This window comes from Gobius niger (genome assembly GCF_951799975.1).
Source record: "Gobius niger genome assembly, chromosome: 24".
NCBI classification, from domain to species: Eukaryota; Metazoa; Chordata; class Actinopteri; order Gobiiformes; family Gobiidae; genus Gobius; species Gobius niger.
Window position 1 is genome coordinate 1,496,196 of NC_136875.1, and position 25,583 is coordinate 1,521,778.

Consider the following 25,583-nt stretch of genomic DNA (forward strand, 5'->3'; position numbering starts at 1 on the left):
GGGTGTGGTCAGGTGTGGTCAGGTGTGGACAGGTGAGGGCGCTGTGCTCCGGCTTCTAATCGTACTACTGAAAATGATTGTTTCAGCTGATTGTGCCACAGCTCACACAGTAGCTTTTGCAGTACTGGTATTTGTGGTGGTAGTACTGCAATAGAAGTCATAGTAGAAGTAGTGGCCGTCGTAGTAATGCCCGCATTGTCGAGAGGGTTTGAGAGAGTGGACAGGAGCGCAACAGATTTTCACTTTTTCTTGCTACGAATGTGCTTTGTAACACTGCGGGAGAGGTGGAGAGGAACGCAGTACTTTGACTTTTATCTTTTTGTGGTAAACACTTTGTGGCAGAGAGGAAATAGAGTATTTTGCGTTGCGCCTCCACCTCTGTCTGGAGGAAAGTCTGTGTTTTCATTGGACCCTGATTCTGTAACATTCTCCACTATGTCCCCTCTCTCTCTCTCAGTGTGTGTCTCCATCTCTGGCAGTGGGACGAATCTCCCCTCAGACTGAAGACTGGTCCCACACCTGGAAGAAAATACAAAAGAGAAGTTAAGGTAATGATTAAATTGGACCGAACAGGAAACTTAAGTACGGCCCAACCAATACATACATTTTGGCGTGTGATACAGATATGAATGGGGTTGGAAAGGCTGTTAACCGGTATATAGGCTGAAGTGATCAGTGATTTAATTTCATTTTTTATCTTCCATTTTTTATCTTTTTATTCTTCTTTAGCTCTAAATCAAGCTGCATTTAGCTCTAATTCTGCATTCCAGGAAACTGGAAACTGTTTCATTTCTGACTTCCGACTAGGACACGTAAACTGGGAGATGATCCGAGTGGTCTGAGTTCAGATACAGATGAAGACAGTAATGCCGCCCCCTAGAGGAGAAGTGCAGCTGATAAAACTTGAACAAAAACACTGCATCAGTGCCGTTACTTTTGGTCACAGCCTTCAACATGACGCTATTTTAAAAGTTGAGCAGATATTTAACTGTTGAAGAAAAAAAAGATGAAGTTTGTCTCTGAACATGCTGTCATATTAAGAGCGCACAGACATCTGAGCATGTTACAGTTACAGGGGGCGTGGTTAACTTCATGGGGGTGTGGTTACCTTGTTGACGGGGTTGATGGGTGTGTGGTTACCTTGTTGACGGGGTTGATGGGTGTGTGGTTACCTTGTTGACGGGGTTGATGGGTGTGTGGTTACCTTGTTGACGGGGTTGATGGGTGTGTGGTTACCTTGTTGACGGGGTTGATGGGTGTGTGGTTACCTTGTTGACGGGGTTAATGGGTGTGTGGTTACCTTGTTGACGGGGTTGATGGGTGTGTGGTTACCTTGTTGACGGGGTTGATGGGGGTGTGGTTACCTTGTTGACGGGGTTGATGGGTGTGTGGTTACCTTGTTGACGGGGTTGATGGGAGTGTGGTTACCTTGTTGACGGGGTTGATGGGTGTGTGGTTACCTTGTTGACGGGGTTGATGGGGGTGTGGTTACCTTGTTGACGGGGTTGATGGGTGTGCGTCCAGAGCCCGTGTGCAGCCGCTGTCGGTCTCTCTCCTCAAAGCGCCCGTCTAGTCCTCTGCCCGGTGACCGCTCCCTGCGCCCGTCCAGCCCTCTGCCTGGCGACCGCTCCCTGCGCCCCTCCATGGCCCTCCCCGGGGACCGCTCCGCCGCCATGGCCCGGCCAGGCGAGCGATCCATTCGTGGATCGGTCAGTGCCCTGCCCGGGGACCCTCCAACGCCACGTGACTCCAGCAGGCGCCCAGGCGACTTCTCCCTCTCCAGCGGCGGCCGGCTGGGGGAGCGCTCGCGGCGGAACTCGGTGCGGGCCTCTCGGTAGCGGTGTGGCGTACCCGGGTCTAGAGGGTTCGACGCCAGCCGTTTGGAGATGTGCTCGTTATAGGTTGGGGGGCCGCGCTTGTTCGGGCTGAAGTAGAGAAGGGAAATTTCACCAGATTAACCACATTATTAAGCAGATCACCAAGTCCAAGCATCATGGGAAAGAAAAAGGATCTCTGCTGATGAAAAGTGTGAAATAATTGAATGCCTTGGACCAGGTATGAAAACCTTCGACAATTCACAAAAGATAAAGTGTGATCATCCTCTTGTCAATTGTGGCTGATTCAGAGCACACACACGTTTGTGCAGATAAAGGCACAATAAGGACAGACAAACACATCAGATTGCCTTCGCGGGTCAGTTTGACCACCAGGAAGCCTGGCGAATGTAATGCGTGAGTGAGTGGTGGTGGTCGGAGGGGCCGATGGCGCAGACTGGTTGCCTCGCTTCCGTCAGTCTACCCCAGGGCAGCTGTGGCTACAATAGTAGCTTATCACCACCGAGTATGGAGTGAATGAATAGTGCAATGTAAAGCGTCTTTGAGTGTCCAGAAAAGCGCTATATAAAACCAATGCATTATTATTATTATTATTATTATTAGGTCAGACACCATGAGTGACAGTGACATGACGCTAAATACAGTGAGCTCTTTGTTTCCAGTAAAAAGGCTGAGGCTGTAATAATAATTGTCCATATATTATGTTTTTACTACATATTTGAGTTTCAGAATATGATATGACTCTTAAATGCAGCAGAAGTCTGAAGTTCTGGCTAAAGCAGAAGCTCCATGACTTCCTTCTTCACTTCTCAGTCTGTGACTGAAGAGCAATGAGGCCTCAGCCTTTTTACTGGAAACAAAGAGCTCACTGTATTTAGCCTCATGTTACTGTCACTCATGGTATCTGACCTAAAGTCTCACTCTGAAGAAAGTCAACTCACATTTACACTGAGAAGGTTGGAAGGGCGCCCCCTTGTGTCACCTTGCATCCAAATGCCCGGAACATGACAGCGGGTCAAAATGACCCGCGAAGGCAACACAAGGGTTAAGAGAACAGCTGCTACAAAGCAGCAAACAGGTATTTGCAGCTGCTGTTGCTTGCAGTATTTTATGTCTGTTGTCTGTCATATTGACAATATTTTTGTATATGTATGCTTTGAACAAGGACCCCAGGAAGACTAGCTAATGGGGATCCCAATAATAAACTAAATAAACTAAACAAATGATCCTCCAACAGTTACAGACTTGAAAATTATGCTGTCATTTGAGTTGACAATTATAAAATCTGAGAAAAAAAATCATTTACATAATAAATAGGAATGAGGTGTAGCTGCAGAGTTACTACTGTAAATCTGTAACATACGGTAGTGAAGAAATGTTAAACGCAAGTATGCTAGTATTTGTTATTCTGTAATAACGTCTTTGTTCACTATAGTCTCTTGCATTTACAATGACAAGGCAGCTCAAGGTCAGCACACACTGAACGATTTTTTCAGTCTTAAAAAGATTTTATAAAGAATGGGGGGTCCACACTACACAACTGGATTTAGTGCGACTATACAACGTCTGGGGGTTCACACTTTTAACGACTGAGAATGGTAAAAGCGACCACAATACAAGAGTCTGTCAAACAGCTGATGTATTATAACACAGAATCTTTGTTCTTTATGGCACCATTTCTCCTCCGGCTTCAAAAACTGAAATCTGCAAAGATAGGTCCCTGTTTGTGAGTGTGGAAAACATGTCCTGATTGGTCAACAGCGTCATCGCTGTCACAACAACGCAGTTCAATGCTGCAGGCTACGAGCCTTCAACTCGTTTATAGTTCTGTTAACACATTGACACATTGAGAGCCACACTGTTTTGGGGATTTAGCTGTAGAGTGCCAGCAATCCAGACAATTCTTCCTGATCTTTGTAACACAGCGTATTCTATGTTATATCTATGGACACATGCTGGTTTAAAAGGTGAGACACTAAGCTCTCTGCAGGTGAAAACAGTTTAATTCTACGTGCCTCGGTTCCTGAGAAATCGTAAATGGTCTCAACTATAAAACTATAAAATACTAAATGGTCTCAAATATAGCGCTTTTCCACCTACATTAGGCACTCAAAGCGCTTTACAGCAAGGATCCACTCCCCCATTCATACTCTCATTCATACACCAATGTACGCAGACACTGGGGGCAATGTGTCTTGCCCAAGGACACAACGACAGTGTGCACTTTCAGAAGGTGGGATTCAAACCCCCGACCTTCCGATCACGAGACGAGCCGCTCTACCATCTGCACGACTGTCGCCCCAAATCTAAGTTAACATTGTTGACAAGTTTTGAAACACCATGTGTTGCCAGAGACAAAAAAAAGGAAAGAAACGCAGTGTACATATGAAATGTCCAGATCGTGACTTCACAAATGTTTGATTGTCATCTATTTCAGTTCTGTTCATCACAGAGCTACCAAAATCACACATAAGGTGTATTAGAGTGTCTCATTTTTTAATAATAAAAAAAATAACAGCAAAAATGAGTTTTTCCGTTTTAGGCACTCAATGGAGATAAAAGTTGGCAACACGAAAAAGAGGGACGCATTTCAGTGGATTTAATCAGAAAAGGAGACGGACCTCAGCCGCGAGGTGGAGGAGACTGCGGAGAGAAGCTAATGGAGAAAAGTAGCTGGAAAGTCCGTCTCCAAACTCAGTAACTCTTTGCGGTTGAAATGTAGCTGGAAAAGGTGTTTCTTGTGAACGTTTGGTGATATAAAGTTGTGTTGTTTGGCATGGGGGTGTGGCCATGAAATGAGTTGTTTGTGCCACTGTTTTCACAGAGAAATGTCATTAGCCGTTGCCTTCTGTGTGTTCGCTTTGGGGACGAATCCCCCACGTTTCCCCTGTGCGTCCAGAATTGGGCTTAATAATCAAACATGTTTGATTTCCACACTACACACACTACACGATTCAAACGCCACTCCAGTCGTGACCCCCCCACACTACGAGACATGACTCTGTGCGACTGCCTTCAACTAGACACGACTCGAGAAGACTCGGCGCGACTGAGAATGAGAAAAATTGGGCCTAAAAGTCGTGTGTGCTGACCTTAACGGAGCTGTTCTACAGCTCTTCACTTTTTACACTGTATAAGGTTTAGGCCGCAACCCACTAACATGACTGATTTCCATGGCAACAGTGAATTTCTGACATTCCATCCTGAACTCTGTGAGCCTGATTGTGCGGGTCCGGTTGAGACTGATGTGTGTGTATAAATACAGAGGGGCATGATCCTGAACTCGTCAGGCGAAGGGACAGTTGTTCTGGGGATAATGGCTGTAAGCCTTTAACGCAGCCGCTTTAACCCGGACCGGAATAGATCGGACTGGAGTCAGTAGCAGCTCCAAATATACACAATGTTTAACTGTTAATGAGGGACACAGGACAAAAGACATTACAGGCCTCAATATTCTCCTGAACTGGCATTTTGTCTGTTTAAACCGACTGCATGTAACTGCACAAGGACTTTCTAATCATCAATGAGCTTCACTAACACAAAGTACCAGTGGAGCACTGGAGTGATGCGCCTGTGTCACCTATGGGGGTATCACCCATTTCCAGCTAGAATTTTGGACAGTACTGTAAAACCCTTTGAGAAATGCTCAGTATTTTCCATCTTAATTTTGATAATTGTGAATAATCCTAAAATCTTTTGTTATTGTGACACAAATATGTGGTCACCTCGCCTTCGCTGTGCCCAATCCAGTCAGATCTGGAGCTAAGCAGGACGGGTCTGGTTGGTACTTGGATGGGAGACCGTTTGGGAACACCAGGAAGCCTGGGTAAATATAGTGAGTGAGTGGTTGGTGGTGGGGCAGGGCAGCTGTGGCTACAATAGCCACCACCGAGGTTAGTGTGAATGAATAATGCACAAAATTGTAAAGCGACTATGAGCGTCTGGAAAAGCATTATTATTATCATTACAAACATGTAGAATCATGACATCCCTAGTGAAAACCAACCAGAAACACTGGAGCATCCTAGAGGCCACCGGGATGGAAAGATTAAAGAGGGGGTATTATGCTTTTTTCAGCCACATAGCACCAGTCTATAGCACACTACAATGATGACGAAACCTTCTGTTGGTCTGTAAATGCAGTAAATTAGAATAACTGCCTTATATAAAATTGCTCTTTCAAAATGGCGGTAGCAAATGACTTGAAATAGGCCCCTGTCTCTTTAAGAATCTCTGACCCTTTCCGACACGCCCCCTCCACACGCTGTCTGTGGCATCACAACACGTTCTCCGCAGTATTGAAACTACGATCGGTGCATTTTATTTTTTATTTTTGGAAAGGACCTACTGTTTATCACTTTGGGAACAATGGCCACACAGGATGTGATTTGAAGACGAACCTTCCACACCGGACGCTTGGAAGGGGCTCTTGCCTGAACTGCTGTTTGGAGGCTCTCTCTTTGCATCTGCCATGCCCTATGGATCTCTAACTATACCCCCATGGACGACACCAGGATCTGCAGGAGCCCATACGATTCAAAGACGGACATTATCTGTGCAGGTGGACAATGGTTTTTCGAGGTTACCCGTTAGCTTGTTATAATCGACTACAGCTCATTGTTGATGAAAAGTCTGCAATAAACCACAAATGTGTAAAGCCAGGCTCATTGTGTGATCATCGTAAAGGCTGCTTCAAGTAGTTGCCTGCTTTATTGACGTTATTTGTGCATAATATGCTGCCTGTTTTCAATGAATGTTGTGAAGGTGAAGGTTGTTAGCTTGTCGCGGCTAATAGTGCCTTAGCTCCGGGAGAAAACCACTCGGCTACGACTCACTGTAGATGAAATGTGAGCAATAAACTACAAAATCAACAAGCCAGGCTCCGTGTGTGATCATCATAAAGGCTGCTTCAAGCAGTTGCCTGTTTTAGTGACGTTTTCAATGCATAATATGCTGCTTGTATTCAGTGAATTTTCCGTTAGCTTGTCGCGGCTAGCTTGTTAGCTCCGGGAGAAAGCCACTCGGCTATGACCCATTGTAGATGAAATGTGAGCAATAAACTTCCAAATCAACAAGCCAGGCTCCGTGTGTGATCATTGTTAAACGGTTCTTTATGTGTGTGGTGGTTTTATTGACTTTATTTGTGCATATTTCGCGTTTCCACGTGATGACTCAAGGTTTAGCTTAGCATTAGCTTTCTCCGGAGGCTCTGTGCATCATCAAGGCCCAGCGCAGAACCAGCCGCTGAAATAAGCGTTCTTGTCACCGGTTTGAATCCTGGGTGTTTCGGTAACAGAAACACTGATGTGTGTCTTTGTAAAAGTTTCAGAGCTGCTGTAACTCCGGTTCACAACACATGAAGCTAATCCTCCATGATGACTCTGTTTACATCTTAGGGCTAGACACTGGGGGGATGGGGGTTCTGCTGAGGAGCAGTGGTTGGTTACTCGGCTGGTGACGAAAGGTCGGAGGCGTATCCTGGAGGTCGAGGGCGTTTCCTGAAGGAATCAGGCGTTTTATCCCTAAAATGGCTGCCACCAGAGTTTTTACAGACTACTCGAAAATACGTGAATGTGCTAAGGCAACACTTCAGGCATGGTTTTAATGAGGGAGTGACTTAATAACATGATGTAAAGCTTGAAAAAGTCCATTTTGCATAATACCCCCCCTTTAAGGCTTAAAGAGGGGGTATAATGCTTTTTTCAGCACCATAGCACCAGTCTATATCACACTACAATGATGAGCAAACCTTCTGTTGGTCTGTAAATGCAGTAAATTAGAATAACTGCCTTGTATAAAATGTCTCTCTCAAAATGGCTGTAGTGAATGTCTTGAAATAGGCCTCTGTCTCTTTAAGAACCTCTGAGCCTTTAGACACGCCCCCTCCACACGCTGTCTGTGGCATCAGTGGGGAGGGGGTTCTGCTGAGGAGCAGTGGTTGGTTACTCGGCTAGTGACGAAAGCTCGGAGGCGTCTCCAGGAGGTGGGGGCGTTCCTAGGAGGACTCAGGCAAACCTATCCCTAAAATGGCCGCCATCAGAGTTTTTACAGATAACTCAAAAATACGTGAATGTGCCAAGGCAACACTTCAGCCATGTTTTTAATGAGGGAGTGACAGAATAACATGATGTAAAGCTTGAAAAAGTCAATTTTGCATAATACCCCCCCCTTTAAGCACTCACACACTAAATGGGTCTGAATCTATTAACGTGACCACACTGATGTGCCCCCCGCTGAAACACATTCACTTTTAAATGGGACTAAAACAAATTGTTTTATTGATGCTTTGCAGATCATTCTACAGCACAATTTCACCTAATATAAGGAGTGTAGAGTTATTCAAAGCAGATAGTAGATTGAAAAAATCATCTAGTGCACTAATAGGTGCAGAGGGGGTGCGGTAAGTTTTCCCTGAATTGTTCAAACCCAGACTCACATTAAAATAATTCAAAACATTTAGATTTGGAGATGTTCGAAATGACAGCTACCAAAAAACGATTTTCACAAAAGTTGCTGTGGTTCCTTATGCTTTTAGTAATATGTTTTAAAAACCTTTTGGCATATATTTATAAATATTTTTCTTGTGAAAGTGTAATACAATTAATAGGAAAAGCTGGCTCCTGCCCCCTCACTGCAGGGGGGACATACGTGTACTATGTCACACATGTGATTATGTGTGACATAATTACACTTATTGAAAACTGGCAAGGCTTTGAGAAAGAGCATGCGACTGCTGAGAAAAGCTCGTTTGAAAAAGTACAAGGAAAGAGAGTGAGGAAGAGTGGATTCAAAAGGAAACCCCATTCAAGGAGCAGATGGAGGAGTTGTGGCGGTCCGTCGAGTTGAAGCCGGATGCATCCGAAAATAATTACCTGGACCTAACCAAGCTTCAGCACAGGTTCGAAGATCGGAAGCAGCATTTGGAACTACGCAAAACTATCAGGCTGCAAAAGGAGGCTTGGTGCCACGCGAGGGAGGACATTTTAGATTTAGGGAACCTCAAAATCTAACAGCTATGGTCAGGCAAAAGTGGCTTCAGAGAGAAAACATGGAGCTGGTGAAAAGCTTCAGTCAAGGGTTTTGGAAGGCAGGAGAAAGAAGAGTGAGTTAGAGGCAAAGTTGAAAAAGTTCCTAGATTTGGAGAAGATGCATGAAAAGCAGGAGGAAAAGCCAGAATGCAGCGAGGCCGGCAGTTATCAAATGGAACACACATATCTGATCAAGAACTTGGAGAGCGCAACAGCACATGGAAATGTTTAAAACGCAGTTGTAATGTCTTTGATATTTGTGTTTGTTTTGTCCAATAAACAAATTGATTATTGTCCAAAGCATAAAAGTGTATCACTTTAGTAATGGGACGATCATCAATCATCATGAATTTATGAATGAACTAAGGATTAGCTAGGATGAGTCCATTACAGCAGTATATGTTGTATTAAGGTAAAACTCGCAAACTAATTTGCTTAAAAAACACGATAATATAAACTTCATAATTATGATTAGTAATGTTTTTGTTAAAAAATGTAAATGTTTTAGTGAATTCATAATGATTCTAAGATCATGATATATTAACAAGATTTTCTCATTACAGTAGTTACTGTAATGAATTCATGAATTCACGGTGAATAACAAAAAAAGTAAAAAAGAAAAAATCAGGTTAGAAATCTGGGAGTAATCATGGACTCAGACCTGAACTTAAACAGCCACATCAAAGCAAGAACATCAGCAGCTTTTTACCATCTGAAACACATGGCTCAGATCAGAGGAATAGTGTCAAAACCAGACTTAGAGAGACTTATCCATGTGTTTGTCTCCAGCAGGTTAGACGACTGTAACGGCTGCTCACTGTCAGAGCTGCAGAACATCCAGAACCAGGAAATACGACCATATTAGTCCAGTGCTCCGGTCTCTGCACTGGCTTCCTGTCACTCAGAGAATAGACTTTAAAACAGCTCTGCTTGTTACAAGTCTTTTCATGGTTTAGCTCCAAAGTACATCTCTGACATGTTAGAGCCGTATGAACCATCTCAGGGAGGGGCCTCCTGGTGGTTCCCAGAGTCAGGACTAAACACGGTGAGGCTAACGCTAAAATCTGGAACAGTCTTCATGAGGATGTGAGACAGGCCTCAACTCTGACAATGTTCAAATTCAGGATGAAAACAGTTCTTTTTACCCGAGTATATGACTGAAAGTATTTGATCTGCACTCCTGCCTTTTACTGTCGTTGATCATTTTTATGTTGATGTTTTTATTGATTGCATCTGTTTTATTGTAATTTTATGCAACTGTGAAGCACTTTGAATTGCCTTGTGTGTGAATTGTGCTCCACGAATAAACTTGCCCCATAGTGATTTGATCATTACAAATATGTTATCAGTTCAGTTATTCTTTAACAGTATTTAAATAAACTAAAATACAAACACTTGGCCGCTCCAACAGCGCCAATTTCCTTTCATTACTTAAGATGATCCAATTGGTTTCTGTCCCAGCCATGATAAGCTGCCACTGGCATTAGCATGCTGTCGCTAGTGTACTGCGGAGGGTAAAACTAAACAGCGATTGAATTCTCCAGGTTCTGCCCTTCAAAATGAGGTACATATTCACTTAGATTTAGTTAGTGAGTTGTGCTTTTAAAAGAGAGCCCACAAATTACTATTGTTAGGCTCGTGCTCCCAGCATGGCACATGAAAACAACCTGAAGCTCTGTCCTCCATTCACACAGGAACTCATCATGTCAAACAGTCACACATACAAAACCCCATTAAAAAACTAATTAGTATTGACCCTTCACCCCTGGATACAGCAAATGTGAAAAAGTGACATTGGGAGCATTAGCGTCCCCTCAAAAATATTTGTTCCTTGGAAATGTATCAAATTTAACAGAGAAAACAATCATGGCATCCTGATCAAAAAAGTTATTCTTCTTTGACAGTGCATTAGCGCCCTCTGTAAGGTTTGTGTTTGACGGTGTTCATGGAGGTACCGCCCTCTGCAGTTTAAAACATATATTGACATGGAGATGCTAAGATGTTTAAATGTTTACTGAGGGTTACACCAGGGCAATAAGAAAGCTACACACGCGAGGGCCGTTCAATGCCGCTTGCAGCTTTAATTACTTTTACACCACTACATTTGAAAGAAAGATTTATGGCACAAAAGTACATTTCAGATTGAATGCCTTGGTGAAGGTCTACATACAGAGGATTTCTTCATTTACATTGTTTTAAAGTTAAAATTTGACATTTCACGGTTTGGTTTCAGGATTTTCCACAGATAAAAAGCGATGATATTGAGCTCTTCCTCCTGTAAGATAGTAAAAAGCTCTGTGAATCAACGGTTTTGGATTTGAGAGTCAATTTTGTGCCGCCACCGCCGTGTTTCAGTGCCAAGTCTTCACCTCAGTGCAGTGGACCCCAGTGTGAGGTGAGAAAAGAAAAGCAGTTCATTATGCCCGTGTGAGTCCCCCGTGAGCAAAGAGCGGCTGCGGACGGGTGTGTTTACCTGCGGCCGGAGCCCTGGCGCTGTAGCTCCGCCCCCTCGCTCTGCAGCAGGTTTCCTTTGCAGCAGATGACCCTCAGCTTGTTCTGGTACGACGAGGCCAGGTACACGGCGCCCGAGGAGATGGCGGGGCCCAAGTACCGCGGGTTCGGGATGTCCAGGTGAGCGTACGAGTGCGGCCTGCGAAACAACAGGAGACATTTAGACCGTTTGGACAATCCAGGACTTATTATTCAGGAAGATATTTTCAAAAAGGTTAGGCATTTTCTGTGTAATAATGCCCAAAATGTATGATATGTACTTCTTTGGATTTTTACTGCATGCATTTGACTTCTTGTCCATTTGAAAATAATGGTTGGCAATGCTTTAGTGCCAATAGTTTCCCAGTGCAGTAAGCAGTGCCTGCAGTAGACACAGCCAGGATAAGACACAAATCTTAAAGCACAGCTGACGTTGTAGTTTGGTTACTTTTAATAACAGTTGTGAAGCTACATAGCGCACCTGAGGGTGATGTGCCTTTAACCTACTCTAACCCTGGAGCCTATTTACACAGATACGTGCTCGTGAATCGTGATTAGACAAACACCATTACAAACATGAGGCGAAAGCTATTTTGCATTAGCACCAACAGCCTGAACAGTCATAAACGATTGAACATGTTGGAATAAACACTAAACTTTCACCTCACTCAGCATTACAGTGCGGCCGCCGACCTGATGTTGAAGCCGGACTGGAGGTGAACGGTTATCATTTATGTTAGTTAATATGAGCGTAGCACAGGGGCGCAGAAGCAGACCCCCTACCCCTCTACAAATATTTTAGTGGCAGATCTTCACATGAATAACGTTTTTCATGATCAAAGCTCTGATTTTTGTTGAAAGGTGACAAGCTTGTAGGGCTGCTCGATTATTGAAAAAATAATAATCACGATTATTTTTGTCATAATTGAAATCACGATTATTCAAACGATTATTTGTTGCCTTTAAAAAAATCCATCAAAAAAGTGACAAAAAATCCATCAAAAAAGTGACAAAAATCCAGCAGAAAAAAGACAAAAATCCAGCAGAAAAAAGACAAAAATCCATCAAAAAAGTGACAAATATCCAGCAGAAAAAAGACAAAAATCCATCAAAAAAGTGACAAAAATCCAGCAGAAAAAGACAAAAATCCATCAAAAAAAAAAAGACAAAAATCCAGCAGAAAAAGACAAAAATCCATCAAAAAAGTGACAAAAATCCATCAAAAAAAGACAAAAATCCATCAAAAAAAGACAAAAATCCATCAAAAAAAGACAAAAATCCATCAAAAAAAAATAAAAATAAAAATCCAGAAGAAAAAGACAAAAATCCATCAAAAAAAAAAAAGACAAAAATCCATCAAAAAAAGACAAAAATCCATCAAAAAAAAGAGACAAAAATCCAGCAGAAAAAGACAAAAATCCATCAAAAAAGTGACAAAAATCCATCAAAAAAAAAGACAAAAATCCATCAAAAAAAGACAAAAATCCATCAAAAAAAAAAAGACAAAAATCCAGCAGAAAAAGACAAAAATCCAGCAGAAAAAAGACAAAAATCCATCAAAAAAAAGACAAAAATCCCAAAATTTGAAAAAAAAGTGAAAAAAAATTGAAGAAAAAAAAAAAATATATATATAATCGATTTTTTGCGATTATGCTAATTTTGTAATCGTTTACTGTTGTAATCGAAATCGTAATTGAATTTCGATTAATTGCACAGCCCTACAAGCCTGCATCCCGGATACTAAAATTCTCAACATTGACCACTGTGACCCAGCCCAGTTTTAGAAATGAGCAAATGAGAACACAAAATGCAACATAAAAAAACACTAAAAAGGCAGTAAGAGGGACAGAAAGTGAATAATGAGGAGTCCTGACCCCAGAGCGGCGTGTCCCTGGATCTCGATCACATCCAGTGAGTTGAAGTAGGTCACAAAGAGGTACGGCTCTCTGTACGCTAAAGCGAAACAACATGACACGAAATCAGAAGAGCTCAGATGAAATCAGCCTGCGATTGCTATTGTGATAAGACTGACCGAAGGACAGCGGCAAGCGGCTCCACTTAATGTCTTCGCTTCTGCTCCGGCGACCGTACGAGTCCACGAACACGCCGAACTCTGTGCAGGAGAAACGATCATGAGTAATTCTCCCTCTGAATGTTCTTGCAAAAACACCTCTGAGGTGTGGGGCGATAAAGGCGTGTGTCTGACCGTGGAAGCAGAGCAGGTACTCCTCTTTCTGGGGGGCGGAGGTCACCTGAATGATGGAGATGGGAAAACTGTGCGAGGAGGCAGCGAACACGGCGGACGCCAGAGTCACGTCGTTCTTGTCCAGGAACTCTGCAGCACAGAGGGACAACTTTCAGACTTTACCAGACTTTAATCAAAAGCTATTTCAATCAAAAACATCTTAACAGGTCAAGCTACATTCTAACATAGGAGCCCTTGTGTGATAGCAGCTTCAAAATTCTTGCATGCATTAAACTTGTGAGTTTTTGGAGAGTTTCTGCTTGGGGACGGTTCTGACACTGGCAAGGAAGGAGACGTTGACTCGGAAAAAGTGTCAGGATGTTGCCCTTTGATCCCTTCTTTCTTACTTTCTACAACTCTTCACACTCTTGACAAGTCAGATGTATTTTCTTTTTATTCTAAACACTTTGAACCAATCAGGAAATTAGTTGGTGAACTCCTCTTGTCGCATAGCCACACAAGTGACTTTGAAGTGAATTCTGATTTTGTTGTAAAAGTAGTTTAATGTTTGGAATTGATTATGCACACGGTCGAGTTGTCCTAAGCTCTCGGGTGTCCATATTAAAGCGGCTGTGGGTCTGCGGTGACAAACCTTCCAAGACGTACTGCTTCATCTCAATCTCGTAGAACTTGTTGGTTCCGATGATGATGCTGTAGCCGGTGAAGTGGATGCAGCTGCACGGCTCCGACGTCTCGATCTCCTGGGAAACAAAAGGTCGCTGGTCATTAGGGATGGGTACCACTACTTTAACGATACCTGCTTTTTGGTACCGGTGCCTTAACGGTACTTAACGGTGAAACCTGTGTTATTTCACTCTGCCAATAATCTGTCAAAACTGTACAAAAAATGTCTAATACAGAGTGAGTGCTCATTTCATGTCCAATTTATATATCAATTTCTTCCTTATTTGTTTTCCACAATTACCCTTTTCCACACATTTCTAGACATTGGAGATAAACCCGACATTGTAAATTTGAATATATTCTAAACATTATTCTGTTTTCTGGCTCTTGACGTCAAATATTTTAGAAGAGGTTACAAAAAAAGGTAACGGTATCGTAGACCATGTATTGTTAATGCACCTGTAAAAAACTTACAGTCTTAGTTTGTGACCAAAAAAAACTAAGATTATTCAGTATTTAATCGCATGTTGGATTTAAATTAATAATGAAATTCACCTTCTTTTTTCATATGAAATAATTCCCAAGTACCTTGTTGGGAAACACACATCAGACACTACCTGATGCAGCTCGTCTTTGGTCGCACAACGGTTCTTTTTGAAATGTTTGTCTCACTGCACGACCCAAGTCCTGCGATTTTGAGCTACGACCAAAAATGTTTTCCATGACAAGTGATTGTTCGGCTCAGAGGGGCAGTGTACACCCGGCATAAACCTAAAGTAAAAGTAGTTAAGAGAACATTTGCAGGTATTTTGGTTGACTAGTAAAGGAAAGGACTAAAAACATGTGAACTTCCGTGACACTTTGTCCATGTAACCTGAAGCACACAATATTATGATTATTATACTTGAGCAATCCCTCAGAACTGTATGTCTCCTTCGTTTGTATCATTCAGACACAACAGCTGCCTGGATGGCTACGAGACAAGCTCTACCAGCTCAGCCTGCCCGACTCCCTCTGCAGGTGGATCACTGACTTCCTGATGGACCAAAGACTCTGACACTCGGACTACAAACACTGGAAAAAACATGTGAACATGTGTACTTTCCCCATGGCTCCTCTCCCTGTACACAAACTGCTGCACCTCCAACAGTCCGTAAAACTGATCAAGTTTGCGGACGACACCACCCTCATCGGGCTCATCTCGGACAGTGATGAGTCCGCCTACAGGAGAGAGGTGTACCGGCTGGCGTCCTGGTGCAGCCACAACAACCAGTGGAGAAGATCGTGGACTTCAGAAAAGACCCTCCTCGCCCTGACAAACTCTCCCACAACCCATCTTTATCGTGGACTCCTTCCGTTTCCTGGGCACCACCCAGGACCTCAAATGGGAGCCAACCATCAGCTCCCTCAACAAGAAAGCCCATCAGAGGATGTTCTTCCTGCGGCAGCTGAGGAAACTTAAGCTGCCGGACCAAGATGCTGGTGCAGTTCTACACGGCCATCATCGAGTTCATCTTCTCCTCCTCCATCACCGTGTGGTCCATGCTCACAGACCGACATATTTACACAATATGTAAATATGTGGGGGGGGTTTATGCTAATTGTTGTCGTCTTACCATATTTTACTTCTCATTTTGGCTCTCAAAGTCTCAAAAATAAATAATATAAACACTCGCTGACAAAAACAACAAAAACCAAAAACAGTAGTAGAAGCTACAATGTGATGCTTAAGAGTTATTAAGGTGTGACGGAGCTTGGTGGTAAAAACTGTTCCTCACTCTGCTGGTGTGAGTCTTTAACACTCTAAAACGCTTGCCCGAGGGCAATTAATTGATTAATTGAAATCGATATGAGAATCGATACAGAACTGGTTTGATAAGAAAAATGATCACTGGCATTGATATCAATAAAAACGTATAAATTCCCATTCCTAATGTTCATATACAATGAAGACTACAGGACATTTAAATTCCATCGACTACATTCATATGAAGACTAAAATGGAAGAGACTTACTTGACTGAATCCTGACTAAAATCAAATTTAAATAATATATGTCAAACAATGTAGAGCCTACAGGTGGAAATTCCCCTTTTTGCTAAAACCTGGCACAATGTATTATACTTTCCTCAATGTTAAATCGTTCCCTGTCCCTGTATAAAGAAAAAGCATCAACATCATTGACTACTAAATGGGAAAAACCTTTCCTGATGCTTTCCAAATGTAGTGTGGTTGAAGTGATGAAGCCGTACCTTCCTGATGCAGAACTTGTTGAGGCTCTCGTTGTGTCTCATGATGGTGATCTTGTTGGCCATGGCGGCGCAGATACACATGCCATTATCGATCTGAGCAGACGGGAGGTTTAGTAGTAGTAGTAGAAGAAACAGTAGTACTAGTAGTTTCAGTACCTTCCCGGAGGAGAAGAGGTGGCAGCCCTTCACGGTCTCGAAGATGTGAGGGCTGAGGTCGGGCTGCGACGGCAGGTGAGACTGAGACAGAGACTGCTTGATCTTCTTAATGTCCACCAGACACAACGCCCGCTCCTCTCCTGTGGGCACAGCGTCATGTTAACCAGCTAACTGCCCAACCAACCAGACACAGCAATCGAATAATTAATGACTGAATTAAACTACAAGATGAGTTTGCAATGCTGTTTTGGGAAATTTCACAACTCCACCTCTTTATTTACTTCATGAAAACAAAACACAAGCCACCATTTTTAACCAACATCATGCAAAAGAATCAACAGTGCCCTTATGGACACAGGAAAATGTGTTTTGGGCTGCAACAAAATCCAGGAAATCCAAATGGAGCTTCATCAGTCGAAGAAAGAACAATGACCAAAGTGGAAGGGGTTAGTTAGAACTGTGCTAGTGAAGAGAAATGCTACTCACGGTCTATTTTTGACAAGGGAACATGGCCAAAATATTTTGCATGCAAAAGTCGGAATGTTTGACCTGTGATTCAGTAGATGTAAAAATGACCTGTGATCATGAGTAGTTTGTCGAGGTCCTTGAGGATCTGGATCTGGAAAACAGAGCTGAGTCCTGGGATGTGAGTGAGGGAGTTCTTTATGACGTTCAGAGCGTACAGTCCCTCCTCCGAGCCCACCAGCACGACCTGGAAACAGATATATCAACATCAGCACGTTCTGGAAACAGATGTATCAACATCAGCACGTTCTGGAAAGAGATGTATCAACATCAGCACGTTCTGGAAACAGATGTATCAACATCAGCACGTTCTGGAAACAGATGTATCAACATCAGCACGTTCTGGAAACAGATGTATCAACATCAGCACGTTCTGGAAACAGATGTATCAACATCAGCACGTTCTGGAAACAGATGTATCAACATCAGCACGTTCTGGAAACAGATATATCAACATCAGCACGTTCTGGAAACAGATGTATCAACATCAGTACGTTCTGGAAACAGATGTATCAACATCAGCACGTTCTGGAAACAGATGTATCAACATCAGCACGTTCTGGAAACAGATGTATCAACATCAGTACGTTCTGGAAACAGATGTATCAACATCAGCACGTTCTGGAAACAGATGTATCAACATCAGCACGTTCTGGAAACAGATGTACCTGGTCAGTGAGGGGCATTACCTGGTCAGTGAGGGGCATTACCTGGTCAGTGAGGGGCATTACCTGGTCAGTGAGGGGCATTACCTGGTCAGTGAGGAGCATTACCTGGTCAGTGAGGGGCATTACCTGGTCAGTGAGGGGCATGGTGCAGTTGATGTCCAGTCGATCGTCTCCTTCCAGCTTCAGCAGAGAGTTTCCCAGAAGCTTCTGTTTCAGAGCAAAAGCAAGAGGAAAAAGTGACGGGTTAAAACGGGTCACTACCAGCAGAGGGCAGCCACAAGCCAGGTTTGTGCCACATTAGACGAGTATGTGGAGTGAATGAAGAAAAAAATCAGCTAAAACTGTGTGAAGCGCTTTGGTCTACTTGTGTCAAATGAGCTTCCATTCCTTTCTTTAAGTAAGTACTTTATTTGTCATTGCACAAGCGTACAACGAAATAGTGTGGGTCAACCTGACCAGCATGTTTTTGGAGGTAGGGGAAACCGAAGAACCCGGGAAAAGCCTGGCTGGTTCCCTTCAGTGCCATGCGTAACATCCCATCCCATCCCATCCCATCCCATCCCATCCCATCCCATCCCATACTATACTATATATTTCTTTGTAATAACTCATAATCTTAGAATATCAAAAGTGGAGACCAGCTAGTAATTCCATAAAGCCCACCAAAATATACCAAATATTTGCCCACGTTGTTCTCATGGCTAACAAAACTTTAACGCCGTTCTGTTTTTCCTTCAGTTATGAGTATTCTAGCATGCTTATCCTTGGGAGCGCCGCTCACAATGACTGCGGTCCAATATAGTGGAAACCCTTGCGTGTACTGAGTAGAGTAAATGGGTGAGAAGACAAGTAATTGTCTTTAATCTTTATATAAGGGACAGTGCACAGAGACATTTAACTCGTAGAGACACAGATGTACAGCACCAGATTATAGCTAAATAGCTAGATATCAACTGTTCATCAGCTGATCGAGAATACAATTTAAAACATCTCTCCTTGTGTACAAATCTTTTAAAGGTCTAGCACCAAAGTACATCTCTGACATGTTTGAGCCAGGTTTGAGAAGGGGTCGACATACGAGTTTGTGGGTATTTTGCAATATTGACTATTGGCCGTTAGAATTCACATAAAAGGCACATATAGCCTAACCGAAACTGACTTTCCATTTTTTTGCATTAGAGAAAGCTCAGTCAGAGCTTTAAAATGAGCCCCTCCACAACTCCCTAGGTCTTTGGAGCTGAAAAGTATAGAGACTTACAGTGTTTCTGTTTAGGAATCTGCTGATGTTTCTCTTTCAAACGAGCATCCTCTGAAGTACCTAATAAACATTGACCTTAGAAAAACCCACATCGGTCAACCTCTACTCCAGTGAGCGGTTTTCAGTTTATCAGCCTTCTTATAATTCTATGTAGCCGTGAAGCACTGTGATTTGCCTTGTATATGAATTGTGCACTACAAACAAACCTTGCCTATATTGTTCCCCTGTTTAAGTGCTTTTGTTTTTTCACTTTTTATTTAAAAAAAATAACAAAGAAAATCCATAACAACATGAAGGTAGATAAGCAGCGCGGGAGTGGAAGTGATTTCAGTCCAGTCAAACTCTTAGCAGAAAATATAGCCATATAGTCACTTTAAATTGAGTTTTACTGAAGTGAAATTACGAGACATAAGATTATTTATCATCATCCTCTGCACAACAACATTTTAAGAAAATCCCACAACAAAGCCATGGAACAAGCTGACCACTAAACACTAGGGGGAGGTAGATATCCACGTATGACGCAGCAGAACGAGTGCTGTAATCCATCAGCAGTGTAGTAAAGCAGTGCGGGGAGCAGCCACATGCAGCATGTCACTTCACATCAAGGTTTTTTTTGGACAGGGCTGGGGACCGGCACAAACATGCGGCGGGATGACCCACTGTACCTGCACCAGGGGGGAGAGGGTCTTCTGCCTCTTACTCCCAGAAGCACCTGCCTACAGCCGAACGAGCGCCACAGAATGGGACAGAAACGGCACAAGACAACAAGGAGAAGAAGAAGACACACCGGAGACACAGCACAGAGGAGAGAGAGGTCAGGCTGTGCTCTGAGAGGGGGAGAAATGGATTTCCTTTTCATATGATAAACACTAGCTAGCGGTCTCCAAGATAGCGGCCAGAACAACAAAAGTCACGAGACTGAAAGGCATGTATAGGTTAAAGAACGATAACTTTAACTGAGTGCCTCTCCACTGGTGGTTTTGGCTTCAAAAGTGGGTCATAGAACAAAGGTAGCAGCATGGGAACATATCTGGAAAGATTTTTATAAACATAAGTGAGCTGATTTACTCAATTTATTCACTCAATCTACAAATGGCCTTTTAATGAACAACTCTACACATTTTTCCATTTTCCATTTAAAACCAACTAAACTATTTAAGCAACGTAAAATACACTTCAATTTCACAGTTCAACAAACCTGTATAAACTTCACAATGTTACTACTGCTGCTATGTGTGTCTAAAGGGCCTGTCTCACCGGGCTGGAGACAAGTTGCCGCTGGTCACAGATATGTATATAAGACGTCTCCAGGTAGTCTCGGTGACAACTAATATGTTTGATTTCAGTGGAGACTGCACGTCACATGGGGAGACGTCTCTTTGAGATCTCCTTGGTCCGATGGGTCTCGGAGACATGAGCGTCATAGAAACGTCTCCCAGGTCGAGGACAACAGGGTTTGCAACGTGGCCACAACTGCTTGAGACAGCGTAGACCTCCCAGAGACCATGCGGAGACTCCGCTGATCAAACCTGTTTGTTTTCACCAAGACTACCTGGAGACTTGCCTTATCTCCAGGGTACGTCTTGGAGACATCTCCATGACCAGTGGAAACTCGAGTCTCCAACTATTCTCCAGGCCGGTGAAATAGGCCCTTAAACGCCAACAGGCTCTTATGGACACAGAAGTACAACGGAGTCAAGTAAATCAGCGTACTGCGCCCTAAACCGAAGTGTGCCAAGAGCTTAAGAGCACATTTTCCATACACTATGGAAATATATACACTTGAATGATGACCACTCAGGAGTCACTTTTCTTAAAGGAATAGGCCACCGTTTTTAAATACTGAGATATGCTCTTACCTCACTTTAGCCGAGTTAATATATCCCCGTCTGGTCTTTGTCCGTGCGCTCTGTCAGGCAAACGGAGCACATACGCAGCCTCTCCCACATGTCATATAGCTCCAAAAAAGCTCACGATAGAAGCTACCAAGCTCTTCCACATGTTCCTTATTTAAATAAAGTTACGTGAAGTGTTTTCATGCGAAGTATATTTACACAGAAATGTAGCATGTCGATTTTATAAGCAGATAAAAAGGGGGACTATATTGTGAGGCGTAATGATACGAGGAGTAAAATGTCCGCGCAGTAACTCCTAAAGGTTATTGACGGAAGTGAGCGGGGGAAGTCTTTAGGAGTTACTGCGCGGAAAACGGTGGCCTATTCCTTTAATCCATTATATCTTTCAAACATTGAGCTGCCTTGAATCTTGGCCAGTTGAGAAAGACTATTTCACCTGGACGTTAGAATTGGTAACGTTTGCCTTGGCAGCAGCCTGCCTGTGACCGGATTCTCAAAGTTCATGGCGGTACTTACGGCGTCTGCCTCTCCTTTGTCTCTGGGCGCTCTGCTGCCTGCCACCACAGACTCAAGCACCGCCACCCAGCGCTGCTTATCCGGGAAACTGGGTGCCATGAAGTACAGCGCCTGCCCGGGCCAACACGTGGTGTGGGGGTGAGACTCCAGCTTCAGCACGTACGGGATGTCTGCGCAGAAAGTCAAGAGAGAGTTTGGACACAACTGGAAAAGGCGAGACGCTGCTTTACTGTTTTTACCCGTTCACCCGGACAGCGGACGACACAAAAACAAGGTGTTTTGTGCGTAATATGGTGAAGCTTGCCGATATTTGCAGTGACGAAATATATATAAAGGATGGCCAGATTTATATTTCGGTTTCATTTAATTGACTATTTGACAAAGATTTTTTCAAAGGGATTTTGAATCTTTGTAAGTGATGAAATCTCGAAAAACTACAATTTTGCCTTATTTTTTTGTTTTCAAAGCTGATTTAATCAGGCTGGGAATTAGATATTATAAAATCCATCAGAACTGAAAAACTTCAAAACAGTGTTAAGCCCAAGACTGTAAAGTTTCTCCGCTCTTCCATACTGACCATCTCGCAGAAGGAAAAACACCATATTTGGATTATAGCGCCATCCTGAGGAGCCTTCCGGACATGTGGATGTAAATCTGTCAATATTTGTGAATGAATGAATGCACGCACGAGGGAAAGCCGGCTTTGCAAAGTGAAATTGGCATCGTACGGGGTAAGGTTGGTCATGTTTATACTCGACATCGACCACTGTGTGAAAACTCAATACGTTCACCTGCCGGGTCTTGCCTTTATTTTGACACAATTCATTCAATTACTTGAACATGAAAGAGCAGCTCTGATTATTCTCAATTTGATAAATTAGGGATATATATTTTGAGTTTTTTTCCCTAGAGATATTAATTTGAAACTTTTGCTGTAGATGACTCACTTAAGAATTAAATGATGAACATATTTTACATGGTAAACAACAAAATTGCTTGTGAGAATTGGTACCGTGGTTAAACCAGTACCTGACTTGGCCGTGTTGATAAGTTCGGAGTTTCCCACAGCTCCGTGCACCGTCACTTCTCCATCAGGGAGGCACAGCTCAAACTCCTCCTCGGCCTTTATGCAGTCTGCAAACATGACAACTCAAATCTAAATAAAATACTCTCTAGATACTCTGGTCTAGTGTTGAAATACAGTGGGCTGCATAAGTATCCCTACTCCTTTAACTTTTTGACATTTTGCCACGATATGGACCATTAACAGTATATATATAATTGAAATGTTATGTGAAAGACAGAAGTATAAAGCTGGGTTAGGTTATAAAAAGATTTACAAAGCTTTGTACATCTCTCGGTGTACAGTTAAATACACCAGGAATGGAAAGAGTATGACATCACTGCAAACCCACCAAGACCCGGCCGTCCTCCTAAACTTACTGACCGAACAAGGACAGCACTGACCACAGCTGTTACCAAGAAGCCTATGGTGACCCTGGATGAACTGCAGAGAGCTACAGCAGCTCAGGTGGGGGAAACTGTACACAGAGCAACTATTAGCCATACACAAATCTGGCCTTTATGGAAGAGTGGCTAGAAGAAGCCATTTTTAAAAGAAAACCACTAGAAGTCCAGTTTGCTGTGTGTCAGGAGCCACATGGGGGATACAGCAAACATGTGAAGATAGTGCTTTGGTCAGATGAGACCAAAATGGAACTTTTTGGCCTAAATGCAAATTGCCATGTAACACTGCACATCACCCAGAAAACACCATCCCACTGTCAAACATGGTGGTGGGAGCATCATGCTCTGGGGGTGCTTTTCTTCAGCAGGGACAGGGAAGATGGTTCAAACAAATACAGGGAAATCTTGGACGAAAACACGTTGGAAAAGACTTGAAACTGAGGCGGAGGTTCACCTTCCAGCAAGACAATGACCCTAAACATAAACAAAAAATATCCATGTGGTAGAAAGGCCAAGTCAAAGTCCAGACCCAAATCCAATCGAGAATCAGTAGAAAGATCTGAAACTGAGCTTGAGCTGTTTTGCTAAGAAGAATAAGGAAAAAATTCCAGTCTGAGTTTCACAAAGTATTAACTCAGGGGGGTATAGATACTTTTGCAAACCACACTTTTTAAAAAATAAAAAAACCTGCTAAAATCATGTATACATTTAATTTCACCTCATGATTGTGTGTCACTTCGTGTGTGTCTTTCACATAAAATTTCAATTATATATATTTATGTTTGTGGACCATATTGTGGCAAAATGTTGAAAAGTTAAAGGGGTACAGATACTTATGCAGCCCACTGTATCCTTCAGGAATAGTACAGTACGGACCTTCTCTGGGCTCACTGTCGAACACAGACACTTTGGTTCCGTCTAAAACCACGTACTTCTGCTCCCAGCCCTGCTGCCCCCGCTTCCCGTTTCTGCACACAAACAATGAGTTAATGTAGATGATACAGGGCCGAGACACAAATTCACAAGACAAGACATATTTGGACATCATGTATGAAAATAAAAACGTCAGTGGGTATAATAATATTTCCTGCGTCCATTGGAATGGTCACGACCTTTAACTGACCCTAAACCAATGAAATAATACCAATGCACCAAATTACGGATGATCTGCATGATCATTGATTGGACCCTTGTTTTCATCCTAATTCATTATTTTTTGCCTTGTTTTGACAAATGAAAACGAAACGGTACAATATTGTTATGGCAATGTTGTGACTTTACTAGTGATTGTGTGAAAAAAATATTTTCGGCATTACCCAAACCTAAAAGCTTGAAGAGGGGGTATTATGCTTTTTTTCAATCACATAGCACCAGTCTATATCACACTACAATGATGACCAAACCTTCTGTTGGTCTGTAAATGCAGTAAATTAGAATAACTGCCTTGTATAAAATGTCTCTCTCAAAATGGCTGTAGTGAATGTCTTGAAATAGGCCTCTGTCTCTTTAAGAACCTCTGACCCTTTCAGACACGCCCCCTCCACACGCTGTCTGTGGCATCAGCGGGGAGGGGGTTCTGCTGAGGAGCAGTGGTCGGTTACTCGGCTGGTGACGAAAGCTCGGAGGCGTCTCCAGGAGGTGGGGGCGTTCCTAGGAGGACTCAGGCAAACCTATCCCTAAAATGGCCGCCATCAGAGTTTTTACAGATTACTCAGAAATACGTGAATGTGCCAAGGCAACACTTCAGGCATGTTCTTAATGAGGGAGTGACAGAATAACATGATGTATAGCTTGAAAAAGTCGATTTAGCATAATACCCCCCCCTTTAAAAAAACAACATGAAAATAGCTACAAAAACAAGACGTAAACATGGATGAAAACACAACAATAAATCACAAAAAACAACAAGTTACAAAAAAAGGTACAAAACGTGGCAAAAAAGAAATATGGGATGGAATCGGAATGAAAAGTAGTTAATGAGACAAAATGTGGCTAAAACTTGCAGATATTTCGGTTGACTCTTTAAAACTAAATCAAAAGTAAAAGAAGGGACTAAAACAAGGATTTGAAAGCTCCTTGTATCATGTGGAAGAACAAACATGAAGCAGACAATATCATTAAATAAGTATGAAACATGTGGCCTCCTCTGTTGCGCACTGACCTGGGCTGCTTCATCCAGCCCTCCAGCCGCACGTGTCCGCTGGCCTCTTTGGTCTGCAGGGCCGGGGAGTTGGCCCTGTCCCGGCACAGGGCCTCTGAGAAGTGGGTGGCGAACTCCGCCGGGAGCCCGCAGGTGGCAGGGAGGCAGGGCGAGCATTTGGGGTGGCACAGGGTCAGGCACTCTGCCACATAACACAGTCATGGATTAGTCCTTTTTTCTTATTATATATATCTTTGTCTTATTCCAAGTTTTTGAATAAACAAGTTATTACTGGTGGGTTAAAATGCAAAAACTCATATTCTAGAGAAAAAAACTTAAACTCAATAAAGCAGGATATCAACAAATCCTTCGGGAAAAAAAATATATTTCTGTAGGACCTATTTTAAGTCGAGACACTGCATGTTTATATAAATATTTGTAATCACAGGGACATTGCAATTAAACACTGTACAAAACAATCTTATAATAAAGAGTGTATAGCCAGTGCTAATTTTCAACTT

The 25,583-nt window shown here is 42.8% G+C and overlaps 1 protein-coding gene across 7 annotated transcripts in view; it reads right to left on the reverse strand.

Annotated features, from left to right (window-relative positions):
• Positions 1-319: 319 nt before the first annotated feature.
• cita (citron rho-interacting serine/threonine kinase a) overlaps positions 320-25,583 on the reverse strand; it is a 99,575-nt gene continuing 74,311 nt past the window's right edge. For 5 of the 7 annotated variants that reach the window (XM_079582459.1, XM_079582456.1, XM_079582454.1 and 2 more), the window contains 16 exons: positions 25,084-25,264; positions 23,799-23,890; positions 22,485-22,589; positions 21,456-21,625; positions 19,749-19,799; positions 17,949-18,029; positions 17,206-17,341; positions 16,630-16,769; positions 16,474-16,566; positions 14,191-14,299; positions 13,560-13,688; positions 13,386-13,466; positions 13,228-13,306; positions 11,337-11,513; positions 1,493-1,925; positions 320-519 (listed from right to left, as the gene is read on the reverse strand). In XM_079582459.1, coding sequence (XP_079438585.1) covers positions 496-519; positions 1,493-1,925; positions 11,337-11,513; positions 13,228-13,306; positions 13,386-13,466; positions 13,560-13,688; positions 14,191-14,299; positions 16,474-16,566; positions 16,630-16,769; positions 17,206-17,341; positions 17,949-18,029; positions 19,749-19,799; positions 21,456-21,625; positions 22,485-22,589; positions 23,799-23,890; positions 25,084-25,264 — 2,081 coding nt within the window. In that variant the 3' untranslated portion in view covers positions 320-495. The remainder of the gene's footprint in view (positions 520-1,492; positions 1,926-11,336; positions 11,514-13,227; positions 13,307-13,385; positions 13,467-13,559; positions 13,689-14,190; positions 14,300-16,473; positions 16,567-16,629; positions 16,770-17,205; positions 17,342-17,948; positions 18,030-19,748; positions 19,800-21,455; positions 21,626-22,484; positions 22,590-23,798; positions 23,891-25,083; positions 25,265-25,583) is intronic. The other 2 variants (XM_079582458.1, XM_079582457.1) reach the window with 1 other exon arrangement.